This window comes from Ovis aries, chromosome 1, assembly GCF_016772045.2.
Source record: "Ovis aries strain OAR_USU_Benz2616 breed Rambouillet chromosome 1, ARS-UI_Ramb_v3.0, whole genome shotgun sequence".
NCBI lineage: Eukaryota > Metazoa > Chordata > Mammalia > Artiodactyla > Bovidae > Ovis > Ovis aries.
In genome coordinates, this window is record NC_056054.1 from 21729582 (window position 1) to 21746328 (window position 16747).

Here is a 16747-nt window from a genome sequence, read left to right on the forward strand (position 1 = left end):
GTTGAACTAGAAATTGCTCAACTGCACTTCAGACCTGCCCTATGCACCCAAATGCTCCCTAGTCCTCTCCCAAATCCCACCAGCTCCCAAACCACTTGTCCAAATGCATCCTCACCCCACACACTCCTGCTCGTCCCCTGGCACCTGTCACCCTCAGGGCCACCCACTGCCCAGTGCCTTCATGAGAAGCAGGAAAAGGCGCCCAGGTTGCAGGTAGAGGTGCAGTTCACACAACCCCATCAATGCTCCCCATGAGGTTCCACCATCTTCCAGCCTGCTCAGGACAATACTGAGACTCGTCCCTGCACTTTCTCTCTCTCTCTCTCTCTCTCTCTCTCTCTCATCAAGCTCTCTATTCTTCTTCCCCACGGGGCCAGGGTCTCTAGGGAGCAGGGCACCACAAACATTATCATTCCTTATTCTCTGGAATAATGACTCGTGACAGAGGCCATGGGGCTCTCGGACCATTTCTGAGAGAAAGGGGTGTGTGTCATGAGGACCGGATGCTAAGTCCCCCAGAGCCTGGCCGCACCAGTAGTACTCAGAACCTGAAGTTTTCAAGGAACTGGCCTCTAGGGACACAAAGAGGGGGCGCTTGGAGGCCCAGCTGCCCTTGAGACCCACAGTGCAAGGTGCTGCACAACCTACGAGGCCCCCGGGCCTGGCCATAGGAAGGCCTTTGGTCCCAGTGCTTAAGGGGGAAGAGCCCCCTGAAGGTCCAGTTCAAGGGCTCTACTGAACCTACCCTTCTCATTGAGTGTGCAGCCACCAGGGGGCAGCTGAGGCTGTCGGCAGATGCGGGCAGGGAGGGGAGAACAACCCCTCCCCACTAACTGAAGACCAGATGGAGCATCGGTGTTCACGGACCCCAGGACCTTCAGCCGGAGAGAGATTGAGAGAGGGTGTGCAGGTCCTATGTGTGTGTGTACCTATGTGGGGCAGACGGGTATGGACTAGGATTTAGTCTCTCCCTCCAGGTCTCTTCACCACCCCTCGGTCTTCCCTTTTCTGGGCCCAACCGTGGGTGCTGGTGACTCAGAGAGGAAAGTCACCCCTTGCCTGCCCTCGAGGAGCTCCCAGACCTGATGCTGGAGCTGCACACAGACAAGGAAACAGGCAACACAGAGCAGTGAGTACAGAGATGCTGGTGTGGCCCAGAGGAAGCCCTTAGCCCCGGGGTTAAGACTAGCCTCCCAGAAGTGACTGGTAAGCCGAGCTTAGGGGGTCTTCTGGCGAGTCTCAGGTGCAGTGATAACACGTATATTATCTCAGCTTCCTCCCAGTAACCCCGCAGGGAAGTCATGACAGAAGCAGTTTTACTGGCAAGTGAAAAGAACATCCAGAAGCCCAGGTGGTCCCACAAGCAATGAGGAGAAGAGCTGGGCTTTCAACTAGAGTCTGCATGATTCTTAAGCCCCAGCTCTTGGCCACTGTGTGGACTGCTGCGGTCTGAAAACTGGGAGGAGAGCCAAGCTGGGGGCTCCAGGCCCGCGGACCAGATCTGAAGGGGAGCCAAATGCTTTCCATCTTCATCCCAGAGCAAGTTCCACCGGTTCCAGCCACCTGACTCACCTGGGAGCTTGGCCTAAGGAGATAGGATAGGATAAGGAGAAAGACAGCCCATCGCAGACACTGGACACCTCCCATCTCCCCCGCTCCTCTGCCCTGGGCTAGGGGAGGAGACTGCCCGGCAGACGTTGCCCTGTGATACTAGGCTCCCTGGAATACAATAAGAGTACAGTGTTTCTGCTCATCACTCTGAGCATGAGGGAAGTCATCTTGAAAATTATTCCAAGCCCCTGCCACTCTATCTTAATAACATTCAAGCTAGGACTCTGCACCCTTTTTTCAAAATCGACTCCAGGCTGGAAGTTCCTCTTCAAGTCTAACTGAAGTAAAGTGTGCTGCAACCTACTTTCAACTCTGCAGTTGCTGGGTGGGGCTTTTAGCGTGATTCGGGCGTAGCCTACAATGTAACCCTGTGAAATCCACACGTTTTCGGTAGAGAAAGAACAGGAAAGGTGCCAGCCCTGTTCCAGAAAGCTGGAGGAGCAAGAATGTCTTCTGGGAGTAACAGAACCTCTGGGTCCTGGAGCCAGGGCCTGAGCAGCCTTCGCCTTCTGCCCAGAGAGCAGGTGGAGAGATCCGCAGGAGGCCAAGCAGCACAAAAAGTGAGACTTGGGTGAGGGCACCGGACTTCGCCCTGCCTCGAGGGGCATCAGGGCAGCGCAGGCACGTGGGAGAGCTGGAGAGGAGGCAGGGGGAGAGCCAGCTGGAAAAAGAGGGCGGGTGAGAGGTGAAAGAGAAGGCGTGAACAATGAATTCAGGTGAAGGAAGGAGAAGGGAGACACGCGACCGATACAAGAAGATGGAAATACAAACTGCACTCCGAAAGAGACTGGAGCACAGACACGGAGATGAGTAAAGGCTGGGAGAGCCAAAGAGAAAACGGGCTTGGGACGGGGAGGTCCGGCCTGGGGAGAAAGGGGTGGGGAGGAAGGAGGAAGGCGTTGAAGGAGCATCCTCCCCCTTGTCTGTCAATCAAGGAGCTCAGAATCCCCTTCCCGCAGGGCGGGAGGGGCGGAGAGCTTCCCGCGCGTCCCCTGACGCCCTGCCCCAGCCCAGAGGCTTCCCCTCCCAGGCCCCCCGAGCGATGCCCCCTCGGGACTGGCTGTGCAGCACCGATAGATGGTGGGGGGCCCAGCTGGTGCGTTATCAGCCTCCTCCAGGAGCCAGCCTGAGCCACTCAGCGGCTGCCAGTCTGCGATTAGGCCCCCGGAGGGTCATTAAGCACCTCCCTGGCCCGGACCCAGCCTCCTTTCCCTCCTTCCTCTGGCCAGACTGGCAGGTGGGAACTAGCGATAAGGACTGGGGGCTACGGCAGTTCTGGGGCCGGCATCTCCATGCCCCTGCCCCCTGCCCCCTGTCAGGACAGGAACATGGGGTTGGGGGGAAGGTCAGTGCCAGCCCAGCCCCACAAGGACCCCGGGATGGAGTTCCCACCATCCTGGTCCGGCTGGTGGGGAGGGGGCTAAGGAGGCTCCTGGAAAGGCCCAGGGATGTGGAGGGTGGGATGGGGGAGGAATCTGATCCCCCTACTCACCCACCGGGCCACCCCAGCTCAGCCCACCACGCCCCCCACCTTCAGCATCAGGACAGGAGAGCAGCTGCCACAGCCCCTGCTGGTAAACTGTGAGGGGCTGGAGGGGAAACAGGGGAATGGCATCTCTACCTTCAGACCTAGCAGGCCGGTGAGGAGTCACGCTGGGAACTGCCTCCCCCCACCTCTGACACCCCTAGACAACAGGGGCCTGAGGTGAGACAACAGGAGGCTGAGGTGGGAGGGACATAGCTTCATACAAGGAGGATCAGACCCAAGCAGCCAAAGGCTGGGCTGGCTGGTCACTTGACTCTGTCCTCTGGTCTAATCAAGGAAGACTTCCTGGAGGAAGAGGTAGCTAGGCAGGGCCAAGGAGAAGGAATGTGCAGAGTTTACACGGGCAGAGGGGGGTGAAAAGGCGTCCTCCCATGTGTGCAAAAGCCGAGAGTGGGAATCACGGGAGCTCCAGCCACAAGTCACTGAGCTGAAGTCCAGAGAGGGGAGGCGAGTCACACAACAGGGCAGAGACCCAGCCAGCCCTCAGCTGGGGGATCTTCCCTCTGCTGCAGGCTGCAGACTAGCCCCCAGTGGGGTGGGAGGGATGGTCTGGATTTCAGGCGGAACTCCCCAGGGGTATTTGGGTGAAGCCCTGGAGCAGCACAGGAGCAGCTGTGATGGAGGAACGAGAGGCCGTGACAGGTGAGACAGGCGGTAGAAGATCTTAGGGACGAGGCGGGCTGCTCCCTGCCCTCCAGCCCCTCTCCTCTGGATCTTGCAGTGCTCCTGGGAGAGTCCACCTCCAGTTGCCACCCCAGACAGAGACAGAGGCTGTTCTCACGAGAATGACAGTCCTAGAGGTGAGGGGTCTGCATGGTCAGCCAGCCCGGTAGGGTCGTGTCCACTCCCTCCTGCTTCATTCTCCCGGGGGGCCCAGTTCCTTCGCCTCACGCCCACCTGGGACTGGGAGTCAGTGGCTTAGGAAGGATGATTCCCACTCAAGCTTTGTGGTGAGCCTGGCTAAGTCCTCCACAGAGGGTCAGCAGAGCTCAGAGAGGACATTGACTCTCCAAAGTCACACGGCAAGTCAGGAGGGGACTTGCTCAGACTCCCATCTGAGCTTCCCGAGTCCTAGCCCAAGACTTTCCCTAGTGCTTCCAATGCCCCAAGCCCAGCCCAGAAGAGCCATGGGGATGAGGACAGAGCTGGATGAATGAGCAATGAGTGAACCCTCTGCAATGTCTGGCAACATGGAGGCGGCGGGGGGGTGGGGGGGGGGGCAGGGTTGGTGCTACATGAAGAGCTCAGAATCACCCAGATTTGCAGTTGTGAAGGGCAGGTCAGGAGAGGAAGACTTGGGACTTCCTTGGTGGTGCAATGGTTAAGAATCCTCCTTGCAGTGCAGGGGACCCAGGTTCAATCCCTCGTCAGAGAACTAAGATCCCACACACCATGGAGCAACTAAGCCAGCGCACCACAGCCAAGAGTCTGCGCACCGCAAGGAAAGATCCTGCTTGATGCAACAAACAGCCAGCATGCTGCAACTCAGTGCAGTCAAATAAATGTGTTTCCTCTAAAAAGGGGTGGGGCAGGGTGTGCTTTTTAAGAGGGTCTCTGGCTGGAGTAAGAAGTGTGCTCCCTGCCCCTGGGGGTTCTCCCAGAGAGGCCTTCCTGGAAATTCCCCAGAATCACCATGACAGTGGCTTTGGAAGATGATTCGGAAAGCAAGATTGGGCCTCTCTGGAAGCCTGAGGAGCTATTTCTGAGCTATTTAGAGCCTCAGACCCAGAAGTACAAAATGTCTTTATTTCACAGAAATAAGGGCTGTTGCCACGGTCAGGGGAGGGAGATGTGAGGCAGGATGGGAGGTGCTGAGCTGATTGTCCTTTTCAGAAGAGTCTTCTGAAATGCACTGGGCAGGGGACCCCCTAGAACCTCAAGGCCACAGCTGAGCCCCAACCTGGACACAGTCTGAGTGTGGACCTTGGCAGGAGGGTGGGGCAGGACCGTGGTGGAGGTTGGAGAAGACAGGCCCCTTCCTGCCGATCCCTATACAGAGAGGGAGGGGGCTCGGCATGGACACAGGCAAGCAGGGGTCACATTGGGGTGCTGTGGACCTTGCCCTCCTCCTCTGGGATGTTCTCGTAGGCATTCTCGTGCTCACTGGACCTGAAAGAGGATGATAGGGGTCATTGCTCCTTCTATCCCATCCCCTTCTCCTTGCCCCATCCTGCACTTGTGAGGGCTGTGTCTTCCAGAATAAATGTTTGAGTCCCAGAGGGGGTTCCCTTGACCATATCTGGTCTTCTGCACCTGAGGCCAGAGGCCTCTCACCACCACCACCTTGAATCCCGTCTCTCTCTGCCATCTAGCCTCTCCTCTGGGAACCCCCTAAGAAACCCCCGCATTGAGCCCCCGTCCTCACTGAGCTTCCTCACCTACAGATTCTCCTCCCCACAGAGTCCTTCTACTCATCCCTTCAGAGTCCCTTTCTTCCACTGAGCCTCTTTTCCTCACTACATCCCTCCCTATGAATCCAATCTACCCACTGAGCCCCTCCCCGCACTGAGTCCCCATCCCCTTACTGAGCCCTCTCTGCAAACTGAGGCTGCATGGAGCCTTGCAGTTGTCCCAAAGGCCCCTTCACTCACCATCCTCCCACACTGAACCCTTTCTCTTCGCTGAGCCCTTCCCCACATGAGCCACCATCCTCCCCACCCTCTCCTCATCAAAAGCTCCTGGTCCTGAGGTCCCCGGGAGCCCCTGGAGCACAGGGCAGTCTGCCCTCCACCAGCGCCTCACCTGAAGCTTGCTGCCATTGAGGAGTACTTGCCGTCTGTTCCCACCAGGATCCTGTCAGCTGTGTTTCCAATGGTCATGACCGTGTTTATAGGCGCCCTAGGGACAGAGCTCATCAACAGGGCTCTCTGGGTCCCCTCTCCCTCTGGTACCCCTCCTCCCTCTAGTCCAGTCAGACCCTGTTCCGTAGCCTCTAGGGGAAGCCCCTCTCTCCAGCAGGGCCCAGCAGCCTGGTTCTGGCCACACTCTAAGGGGCCTCATGCCCTTCTCCCTGATCCGCAGTGGGGCCCTCAGGTGCCAGCCTGAGGTCCACTAAAGACGTACCCCAGACCTTGTACCAGCCACCTCCCAGACTCCCTCTGCTGTTTCCCTCTGGCCTCAGCTCAGCTCCAGAGCAGACCCGGCAGCACTCAGTGTCTGCCCCAGAGTCCCCACGAGATTTTCCTAGGCAGTAGGAATGGCCACTGAAGGCAGAGCTGGGGCCAGTGGAGAAAAGAATCATTTCCAACAACAGCCTCCTTGCCTCTTACTCAAGGGTGGCCTTCGCCCCAACATCCCCGGACACCACTCTCAGGAGGGTCACCATGACCCTAACCACTGCTCATCTTTCCTCGGACGTCCCACGGGCACCTCAGACATAATGTATCCAAGTTGCCCCAGACCTGCCTCTTCTCTCATGGTCTATGTCTCGGTGGGCGGTCCCATCAGAAGCCTGGATGTTTTCTCTGTCCTTCCTCCCTCCTGTCTCTGTGTCCCCCCGCTTCCTTCCTCGACAGCTCTTAGACTTGCCCCCTCTCTGCATCTCCTCTGCCGCCTCCACAGTCCAGACTGTCTCCTGACCTCATCCTCATCCCTTTTCTTCATCTGCAGACATCTCATCCCGAGACTGGCTTACACGCTTGCACTGGATCCCTACTGCACTAAGGACAAAGCCTGAAGTCGGGGGCCTTAGTGCACAAGCATCTGCCTGGCCTGGGCTCTGCTGACCTTGCCAGCCTATCTCAGGCCTCTCCATCCCTCTCTCCATCTGGGAGCTGCTTGTGTTCATTCAGTGTGTCCTGCAGGGCTGCTGCTGGCACCCAGGACCAGGCCACCGGTATGAGAACTGGGGGCAGACGCAGACTTGCCCCAGAGTTGACAGGGACAGAACGAACTAGATTTCAGCCCAGCCCCCTCTACCTTTGTGCTCTGCCCTGAACCTAGAACCCCTCAACTGCAGTGCTCTCCCACCATGCACTGTGCTGGGACTGGCTCCTGCCTGGGCTTCAGGATAAACATACAGTAGGAAACCTTCTCTGATCGCCCTCCTTTCCCCCAGGTCAGGCCCGCAGGGCCCTCCGCAGGCGCCTTCAGCACCAGCCTCAAGCTATGATGGCTGCCACCATGCTTGCCTTTCCTTCCCACTGGGAGTCTGTGAGCACAAGAGCAGTGTCTGTCCCATTGCCCCTCTGTACCTCCCGAATGTGACATGCCAGCAGACCCTGGAGAAGGGCAGAACATTCCTGTCCAGGGTTTTCACAGCCCCCATCACAAATGGGCCGCTGTCCCAACTATACAGATAGAAACACTGAGAATCCGAGAAGAGACGACTGCCCCCAGTGAGCGCACTCAGCTCTAGGCGCCAGCAAACCTCAGCTCTGCTCCCTGAGACCTCAGGCCTCCGTGTCCCTTCCACACAGTGAGAGGATTTCATCAACCCTTCTCCCTGCTATCAGAGCAATGACCAGGGCCCTGGTCCCACCTTGCCTGCACCCGCCCAGCCCCCAGGGCTCCCCAGGTAGCACTCACGGCTCTTCCTGGCACCAGAAGTGGTTAACAGCAAAGGCGATTGCGACAAGGACCAGGAACACAGCCACAGCGATAAGGCCTTGCATCCAGGGCTGCAGGTTCCCCGGGGCTGGAAAGGGAGGCATGTGCTGTGTTTTGGGGGGGAGGCGAGGGGCGGGGGTGTGTCCTGCAGCAAGCTGGGCGCAGTGGGACTGCCAGTGCAGGGAGCCCTCCTGCCTCTGGGCAGGAGCCTGTGCTGGAGGCTCCCAGCCCGCTGCCTGGACCAGAAGAAACCGTCTGGGGAACAAGGACTCCGTCTGACCACTGGGCTTATGAAGAGGATGGTGGTTCGGAGGAAGACAGGATTTGGAAAAAAGAAAGGAGCCAAGGAGGGAGGAAGCCTCAGAGAGCAGCGTCTGAGGTCCAGGCAGCCCAGAGTGTCCTCTCCCCCAGCCCTTTCCCGCTGCAGTGGGTCACAAGTAGGGGCCCCCAGGGAGAGCCTCAGCCCAGGGACCAAAGGGCAGCCCCTTGAATAGCCAGCCTGGCCCTGCCAGGGAGAGTGGCTCCCCTCCTCCCCTGCTCCCAGGCTGGGGAGGCCCAGAGCTAATAGGACTGGGCTGGCATCTGGAAGATCCTGTTTTGTAGCAGAGGTTCTCTGGCATCGGGTAGGCGTTCGGGAGCAAGGACAGGCAGGGCGGTGCAGCTGGGGGTGCCAGGGGTGCCCAGAGGAAGGGTAGGACAGAACACATTTGGAAAGGAGGGACAGAGGGCCGAGCTCTCTCTGGGTCTTGGCAGGAGGGGAGCTCCCAACCTGATCCTCTTTCGGCTCCTCTGGCTGGGTGCCCAAGGGACTAGGCCAGACACCAGTCTGAGGCCCCATCCAGGCACCTTCTCTGCCTTTTGACCCTTGACCCTTGACACTACCTCTAACCCTCAAGATTTCCCAGAAGTCTCTGCCCTCAGCCACTGGCAGCCCCAAAGGGCTCTCCTCTCCCCAGACATCACCGTGCTCTGTGAGCCTGAGAGAGCCTGGCCACACTGAGGACAGACACACAGTAGCAGTTAGATGTCTCAGGAAGGGACAGAGGCCAACAGGAGACTTTTGAAAGGTCCTGCTTCCAGGCCAGAATACCTGCATCCCTAGTGCCATCCTGTACTTAAAGGGCCCAGGCTGAGCATCAGAAACTTCATTCTGCCCATTCCTTCTCAAAGGTCCTTCCTGAGTCTACCCGAAAGCTCTCCTGCTGCCCAGAGGCACTGCTTCCTCTCTGAGCAGTCCCTGATCCTGGCAGGTGTTGTAAAGGAGAGAGGGCCCTGGGAACTCTGTCCTGTGGTCAGACCTTGCTCATCTTCTTGAGTGAAGGGAGATACACAGTGTGGTTACTGTATGTTCCATACTTGCCAAAACGCTGTGTTTTGGACTCATTGTTTTCCCAAAAAACAATGGTTCAGGCCCTTTGTTTCCTCGGGTCAGTGGCTACCCAAGGATTGGGAGTCAGGGCTCAGGCCCTGGGAGGCCTGTCTCTGCAGCCAGTTCCCTCCAGACACACCAGGGACACTGCTCCTCCTTCCAGGTGGCTCTGGGGTGCTCATACAGCACAAGGGGCAGGGCCTGGGGCAGAAGAGAAGAGATCTAGCCCTGTCCCTTCTTGCTCTGCTGTGTGACCTACACAAGTTACTCAGCCTCTCTGATCTTCAATTCCCAGAGAGGGCTTCCAAGACCTGAGAGGCAGAGTTGAAGCAGACATGCATGAGAGCTCAGGGCAGCTGCAAAAGAGGGGTGCTCTGGAAGTCAACCCCCTCTGGGCCCAAATCCCACCTGCAGAGTCCCCAGACTCTGGCTGCAAACACAGCCTCACAGCACAGGGCAGACACCAGTTGGTGGATGTGGAGCTTTACCCTTACAAAGCCCTACCCCACTCCTGCAGGGTAGGTGCCCTGGGAGGTGGGTGGGAAGGTTTATTGTCTTCATTTTATGGATGAGGAAACTGAGTCTCAGAGAAGGGCAGTGATTTGCTCATCTCCTTGGGTGATGGAAGATACACAGCAACACAGTGGCAAAGCCGGACAGAGAGTCCAGGAAGGCAGTGGGAACCACACTGGGACTCTGGGTAGGAAACAAAGGGGGTTTAGGCCAAAACCATGACAGCACCGCCCCAGAAACAAGCCTGCCATTGAGGGGTGGCTCAGCCCCTACTCCTACCCTCCTTGAAGCCCCCAACTCTCAGAACCCAGCCATCTCTAGGGCAGTTCCTGCTCCCGGAGCGTGGGTCTCAACTCCCCGCCCCAACCCTAGATCCAGCGTTTCCCTGCTGCCCTATTTCTCACACGTCCCAGCCAGAAGCCTGTGTCTGCCTTTGGAGGTTCCTCTGGCTAGCCCAGTGCCTCCCCTCTCCAACCTGCAGGTGCCAAGGGTGATGAGAAGGACAGAAGACCACCCCTTCCACCCCTGGGCCCCCAACACCCAGCCCGGCCCTCTCCTCCCCGCAGCCGCTGGGCTGGCCCAGGCCCCTGCTACCTTGTTGACAGCTGGCGGGTGGCATTGCCGTGAGCAGGCTCAGGACGACCAGGCTGAGGGCTGACATGGCTGCAGGCACCTGCTCAGGCGGCTGGAACCTCGGCCCCTGGAGCTGCTGCGGGTCCTGTGGGCGTCCGCTGAGATCAGCTCGGTCTGGTTTGACCCTGGAGGAGAGAAGCTAGTGAGGAAGGAGGCAAGGGAGGAAGGAGGAGGGGAGGGAGAGGGAACCTGCCCTCCCTCCCTCGGTAATGAGCTGCCAGGCCTGGCTTTCCCTGGCCAGAGCCCAGCCCACTCAGGCTGGCATTTGAGGTCATCTTCCAGAGACCAAGGCGCCGAGCCCTGGGAGGTGAAGGGAGTCAGGCCTCACCTCCAAGCCCCAGGCCTCTGGAATCTTGTGTCAGCTCCCCCTTCCCGGCAGCAGTGCTGAGTTCTGGGGAAAGGTGTGACACATTCTTGCTCCTGCCTTTGAATGAGCCCAGGGGGTGGGGCCTCTGGGCAGGGCTGACAGTGGGATTAAGAAATTTGCTGGCTGGTTCCAGACAAGGGGAAAACCCAGAGGCTAGGAAAGGTCAAAGTTGCCCTCTCCCTGAGAGCCTGACCTATTTCCTGTTCTTCTCACCTGTTCCCACTCCACCAAACCAGACTCCAGGGCCCCAGGCCTGCACACAGCCCTGGCTTCTGTCCCTGCACTCCCTGCCCAGTTCACTAGCTCTCTAAATCCGCCCTTTTCCATGGGGATCATGACAGAGAGCCTGAGGTCCTAGTTCCCAGCGTCCCCACCCAGCCAAGCTGACCTGATTCAGTTCATCTCCACCTCTTTGCCCCAGAGTTGGTCCCTGGAAGCTGGGACAGGATCTGAGCTTGGTCAGAGGCCTCTGCACACACCTTCTGATCCCTCTCCACCCATCCCAATGAGGGAAGTAGGTGTCCTGCTCTGGAGGACAAATGAAGGACATTCCCAGGTTGGAAGGTCCAGTCTGGGGCCCTGAATCGCTGGGTCCTCAAATCTCAAGATCCCATGGAGGTCATCAGGCCCTCCAGCTCAGGATCTGAGAATGACCCAAGTACCTGTTGAGGCCTGGGGGCCAAGGATCTTGCTGGGTCTCCTTCCTCCATGCCCCTCTACATTCCTCCAGGACTGCAGGAAGCCACAGATGCTGGAGTCTGGCTCCACAGAGGCCAAGAAAGAAGGAACCAGTAGACTGGGGCAAAGTCTAAGAGATGGAGGGTCCCCAGAAGCTAGGGTGTGAATTGGAAGCCCCTGCACAGCCCCCCTGCCCAGACGCCACCAGACTGGTGCTCATAGGACCTCCTGGTCAGCCCTTGCTATTGCCAGTGGCACACCCAGACATCTCACCTCATCCCTGCTTCCTATGTGTGTGTGTGGTTGTGTGTGCCCACTGCCATGGGGGATACACACATTCATGCAAACATGGGGTCTCAAGATGGTCTCGGGGAACTTGGCTTGGAGGTGAGTGACGCCGTCTATGCGTGCCCGTCCTACTCCAGCTTCGTGTCTTCAGTGTGTTCTGGCATCATGTGTGGCTAGAGTAGGCACCTGGTGTGTTAATGAACAGCCAGGGCATCACTGATTAGAATGCAAGGAATGGAGTTGAATTTAACAAACAAACACTGATAACCTTCTTCTAAGCAGGGGAGTTACAGGATCAGATTTGATTTCGAGAAAATACCTCTGGACACAGAGTGGAGAATGAATGGGGAGCCCCCAGACCAGAGAAAGGAAAGCCATGGGGAACTTACAGTAGCCACGCAGGGGCTGCAGAGTGAGGCAGAGGGACTGGGACTGAGCCCTGCTTAGGAGGGCTGCATGGACAGGACACGGGCAGGAGAACACCGACTAGCTGGGAGTGGGGCGTGAGGGGCAGCGAGGAGCTGGGGTCATTTCCGTTTGTGGCTTGGTGGCGCCTCACAAGGGGCCGGGGCAAGTTTCAGGAGGTGGGGAGGGGTGATGAGCTACAGGTTTAGATGTATCATACTTGTGGACACTCCGTAGGGAAACATCCAGAAGGCAGGGGGATCCTCAGGTCTAGGGTAGAGAAGCGCAATCTGGGCGGCTGAGGCACTGGAGCGCAAGGTCTCCCCGGGATGTGTGTGGGTGTGCACGCGCGCGCACTCACGTGTGTGTGTGTGTGTGTGTGTGTGTGTGTGTGAAGGAGAGAGCCAGGGCAAAGGAGGTGGGCAGACAGTGAGAGACCAGGACGCAGCCAAACACAAAGGGTCTTCCAAAGGAAGAGGAGCCAGGGTGGAGCAGAAGGAGAAACTCCAGGAGAATGAGGCGTCCCAGAAACCAAGGAAGGCAAGATCCAAGAAGAGAGAGGGAAGTCATGCTGGGGCCCTCTCCAGCCAGTGCGCCCCAGGGGCAGCTCAGCCTCTGCCATCATCCCCAAGTCTCAGGTCCCAGCTCTCACATCCAAGCATCCCCCCTTCCCTACAGAGTCCCGAGAAGGACAAGGACTCCCTGGGCCATGCTTTGGGGGCTGTGGGGGGTGTGGGTGAGCAGGAAGGATAGCAGGTAACCAACAGGAGGAAAACACACCTCCCAGGTCAAAGTCCCAAGCTTTAGAGCAAAACAAGTTGTTCCGGAAAAGGGGGGGCAGGGTGTGGGTGGACACTTGGCTTTGAGGCTGGTCACTGCACTGTAGGCGTCCTCATCCAACTGAGGGGGGATCATCTCTCCAGCTGTCTGGACACAGCCCTGGGTCCCCATGGTAACAAGTTGGATCCCCTGCTGGTCTGGCTTAGGTCCAGGATCTGGACTCAGGCCTCAGGAGCCCCACAGGGCTGGACCCTGTATCCTCACCTCTGAGCCACTATTCCATCAACACTCAGCTCCTCCCTCCTGTTCCCAGCAGAGCTCTGTCGCTCTGTGTCATCAGGTCCCCTTAGGTCCTCCACCCAGTTAGATCTTTTGCAATTACCCTTCAGAAAAGCCAAAGTGGTCCTCATTGCTTCTCGTTGTTATTCAGTCACTACTTCATGTCTGACTCTCTGCGACCCCAAGGACTGCAGTCTGCCAGGCTTCCCTGTCCTTCACTATCTCTTGGAGTTTGCTCAGACTCATGTCTATTGAGTCAGTGATGCCATCCAACCATCTCGTCATCTGTCGCCCTCTTCTCCTGCCCTCAATATTTTCTAGCATCAGGGTCTTTTCTAATGAGGCAGCGCTTTGCATCAGGTGGCCAAATTATTGGAGATTCAACTTCAGCATCAGTCTTTCCAATGAACATTCAGGGTTGATTTCCTTTAGGATTGACTGGTTTGATCTTCTTGTTGTCCAAGTGACTCTCAAGAATCTTTGCCAGCACCACAGTTCAAAAGCATCAATCCTTTTGTGCTGAGCATATCTCTCACATGTCCTCACAGGCTCAGCTTTCATTATAGTCCAACTCTCACATCCATACATGACCACTGGAAAAACCATAGCTTTGACTAGATGGACCTTTGTTAGCAAAGTAATGTCTCTGCTTTTTAATATGTTGTCTAGGTTGGTCATAACTTTCCTTCCAAGGAGTAAGCGTCTTTTAATTTCATGGCTGCAATCACCATCTGCAGTGATTTTGGAGCCCCAAAAAATAAAGTCAGCCACTGTTTCCCCATCTATTTTCCATCAAGTGATGGGACCGGATGCCATGATCTTAGTTTTCTGAATGTTGAGCTTTAAGCCAACTTTTTCACTCTCCTCTTTCAATTTCATCAAGAGGCTCTTTAGCTCTTCTTCACTTTCTGCCATAAGGGTGGTGTTATCTGCATATCTGAGTTTTTTATATTTCTCCCAGCAATCTTGATTCCAGCTTGCGCTTCTTCCAGTCCAGCGTTTCTCCTGATGTACTCTGCATAGAAGTTAAATAAGCAGGGTGACAATATACAGCCTTGATGTACTCCTTTCGCAGTTTGGAATCAGACCATTGTTCCATGTCCAGTTCTAACTGTCGCTTCTTGATCTGCATACAGGTTTCTCAGGAGGCAGGTAAGGCAGTCTGGTATTCCCATCTCTTTAAGAATTTTCCACACAGTGATGGAAAAGAATTTTCCACACTGTGATCCACATAGTCAAAGGCTTTAGCGTAGTCGATGAAGCAGAAGTAGATGTTTTTTTGGAACTCTCTCGCTTTTTTGATGACCCAATAGATGTTGGCAATTTGATCTCTGGTTCCTCTGCCTCTTCTAAATCCAGCTTGTACATCTGGAAGTTTTCAGTTCATGCACTATGGAAGCCCAGGTTGAAGGATTTTAAGCATTACCTGGCTAGCATTATCTTGCACAATTATATGGTAGTTTGAACATTCTCTGGCATTGCCTTTCTTTGGGATTGGAATGAAAACTGACCCCAGTCCTGTGGCCACCACTGAGTTTTCTAGATTTGTTGGCACTTAAACAGCATCATGTTTTAGGATTTTAAATAGCTCAGCTGGAATTCTATCACCTCTACTAGCTTTGTTTGTAGTAATGCTTCCTAAGGCCCACTTGATTTCACACTCCAGGATGTCTGGTTCTAGGTGAGTGACCACACCATAGTGGTTATCTGGGTCATTATGACCTTTTCTGTATAATTTCCCTGTGTATTCTTGCCACCTCTTCTTAATCTCTTCTGCTTCTGTTAGGTCCTTGCCATTTCTGTCCTTTATTGTGCCCACTTTGCATGAAATGTTCCCTTGTATCTCCAGTTTTCTTGAAGAGATCTCTCCCATTCTATTGTTTTCCTCTATTTCTTTGTATTGTACATTCAAGAAGGCTTTCATATGTCTTCTTGCTATTCTCTGGAACTCTGCATTTAGTTGGGTATATCTCTCCCTTTCTCTTTTGCTTTTCACTTCTCTTCTCTTCTTTTTGTAAGGTCTCCTCACACAACCATTTTGCCTTCTTGCATTTCGTTTTCTTTGGGATGGTTTTGGTCACCGCCTCCCATACAATGTTGTGAGTCTCCATCCATAGTTCTTCAGGTGCTCGTCTATGGAATCTAATCCCTTGAAGCTTCTAGTAGTAATAGTGGTAGTGTTAGTCGCTCAGTCACGTTCCACTCTTTGCGAACCCATGAGCTAGGGCACACCAGTCCCTCCTGTTCAAGGGATTCTCCAGGCAAGAATACTGGAGCTTCTTGGAGTCTCCTATTTCCCCACCCTCTCTAGCCTGCCATTCCCCTTGATGCCAGCAGGTGGCAGAGTCTAGCTCTGATCCCAGACTAGCTGGGGAGGGCAGAGAGGGGCCTGTTTGCAGCTAAAGGATCTGCAATTTCCTCTCTGCAGCCCCCTACTTCCGACCACTTCCAGGGGTAGTTTGGAAGAAGGGAGGGTGGACACTGACAAGTAAACAGTCAGTGATGCTGTGAACAGCACACGTGGCATGCTCAAGGCTGTGCACTAGGGAAGCACTGACAGCTACCTCCTTAAAGAAGATATCCTGGAGGAAGGGCATGTTAGAAAGGGCATGACTTGTTGGACCTAGCAGAGTGACAGCCTGGGGAAAGTTTCCAGGCAGAGGGAGCTCAGCCTGAGGAAAAGTAAGGAGACACATTCAAGGAGGGTGATTTAGAGCAAAAAAAGTAAAAGGCTTTTTAACTCATTCTTATATTTCATGTTGCTAAAGTCTTTGCTGCAAACCTGAGAGCTCCTGGGGACCTTATTTTATTCATTCAAACAGATCCTGCTTAATCCCCTTCAGTGCTTTCAGTGACTCCTCAGATAATATCCAAACTTCTTAGCTGGGCTTGAAGATTCCACCATGACCCTTATCCTTCTCTCCAGCTTCATCTGGCCCCAGGGCCTTTGTCTCTTCCTAAACACCAACCAAGCTCTCTCCCACATCAGGGCCTCCTCCACACTCGCTCTTCACTCTGTTTGCCTGGCAGACTCTAACCAATCCTCCAAGTCTTGCTTTAGGTGTCACTTTCTCCAAAGGGCTTACTTTGATCTCCCTTCTCCCCCATCCGAAGTCAGTCCTTCTATGAATCCCCTACTTGTCTCTTCACAGCCACTATCACAGATCGCAGTGACATGTTGATATGTGTGTTTACTCACTTAATGTCTGTCTCCCTGGACAGAAGGCACCCCAGCACACTATTAATGAGCACACACCCAACAAACGTTGAGTCTCAGCAAATTCAGTGCCTCCCTCTAGCCTGGCAGAGAGCGGCTCAGAGAATGACTGTTGAATGAATAAGGCATTTTAGCTCTCAGTTCAGTTCAGTCGCTCAGTCGTGTCTGACTCTTTGAGACCCCATAGACTGCAGCACACCAGGCCTCCCAGTCCATCACCAACTCCCAGAGCTTACTCAGACTCATGTCCATCGAGTCGGTGGTGCCATCCAACCATCTCATCCTCTGTCATCCTTTTCTCCTCCTGCCTTCTGTCTTCCCCAGCATCAGGAGCTTTTTTAATGAGTCAGTTCTTTGCATCAGGTGGCCAAAGTATTGGAGCTTCAGTATCAGCTCTAGTTGGGGCCTTGTGTTCCTTTGTCTGTTAGCTGCAGCCGCAGAGCACGGAGCTACTCTATCTCTGGGTGAGAGGAGACTGGGTTCTGGCTGTTTGGAGAAGCTAGACCTGGCTAG

General features: G+C 55.4%; 1 protein-coding gene and 2 long non-coding RNA genes across 3 annotated transcripts; 1 reads left to right on the top strand and 2 right to left on the bottom strand.

Annotated features, from left to right (window-relative positions):
• Positions 1-1298: 1298 nt before the first annotated feature.
• On the bottom strand, positions 1299-3330 carry LOC114112991 (uncharacterized). Its single transcript, XR_003588131.3, has 2 exons — positions 3233-3330; positions 1299-1585 (listed from the first exon to the last, which is right to left on the bottom strand). It is a non-coding gene; the product is annotated as an uncharacterized LOC114112991 (long non-coding RNA).
• LOC114112990 (uncharacterized) lies at positions 2222-4677 on the top strand. The gene is made up of 3 exons (XR_003588130.3): positions 2222-2421; positions 3879-3957; positions 4498-4677. It is a non-coding gene; the product is annotated as an uncharacterized LOC114112990 (long non-coding RNA).
• Positions 4678-4881: 204 nt separating this feature from the next.
• On the bottom strand, positions 4882-10652 carry PDZK1IP1 (PDZK1 interacting protein 1). Its single transcript, XM_015091960.3, has 5 exons — positions 10549-10652; positions 10182-10345; positions 7685-7793; positions 5900-5995; positions 4882-5266 (listed from the first exon to the last, which is right to left on the bottom strand). Exons 2-5 carry the CDS (start codon positions 10246-10248, stop codon positions 5194-5196), a joined length of 345 nt encoding a protein of 114 aa, XP_014947446.1. The 5' UTR covers positions 10249-10345; positions 10549-10652; the 3' UTR covers positions 4882-5193.
• Between the last annotated feature and the right edge of the window lie 6095 nt (positions 10653-16747).

Excerpts from the sequence above, each read along its gene's own strand:
- PDZK1IP1 (XM_015091960.3), bottom strand. The coding sequence starts at position 10,248 with ATGTCAGCCCTCAGCCTGGTCGTCCTGAGCCTGCTCACGGCAATGCCA. Across the intron at positions 7,794-10,181 it reads ACCCGCCAGCTGTCAACAAG|CCCCGGGGAACCTGCAGCCC; the intron begins GTAGCAGGGGCC and ends CTCCCTTTCCAG. Across the intron at positions 5,267-5,899 it reads TCAATGGCAGCAAGCTTCAG|GTCCAGTGAGCACGAGAATG; the intron begins GTGAGGCGCTGG and ends ATCCTCTTTCAG.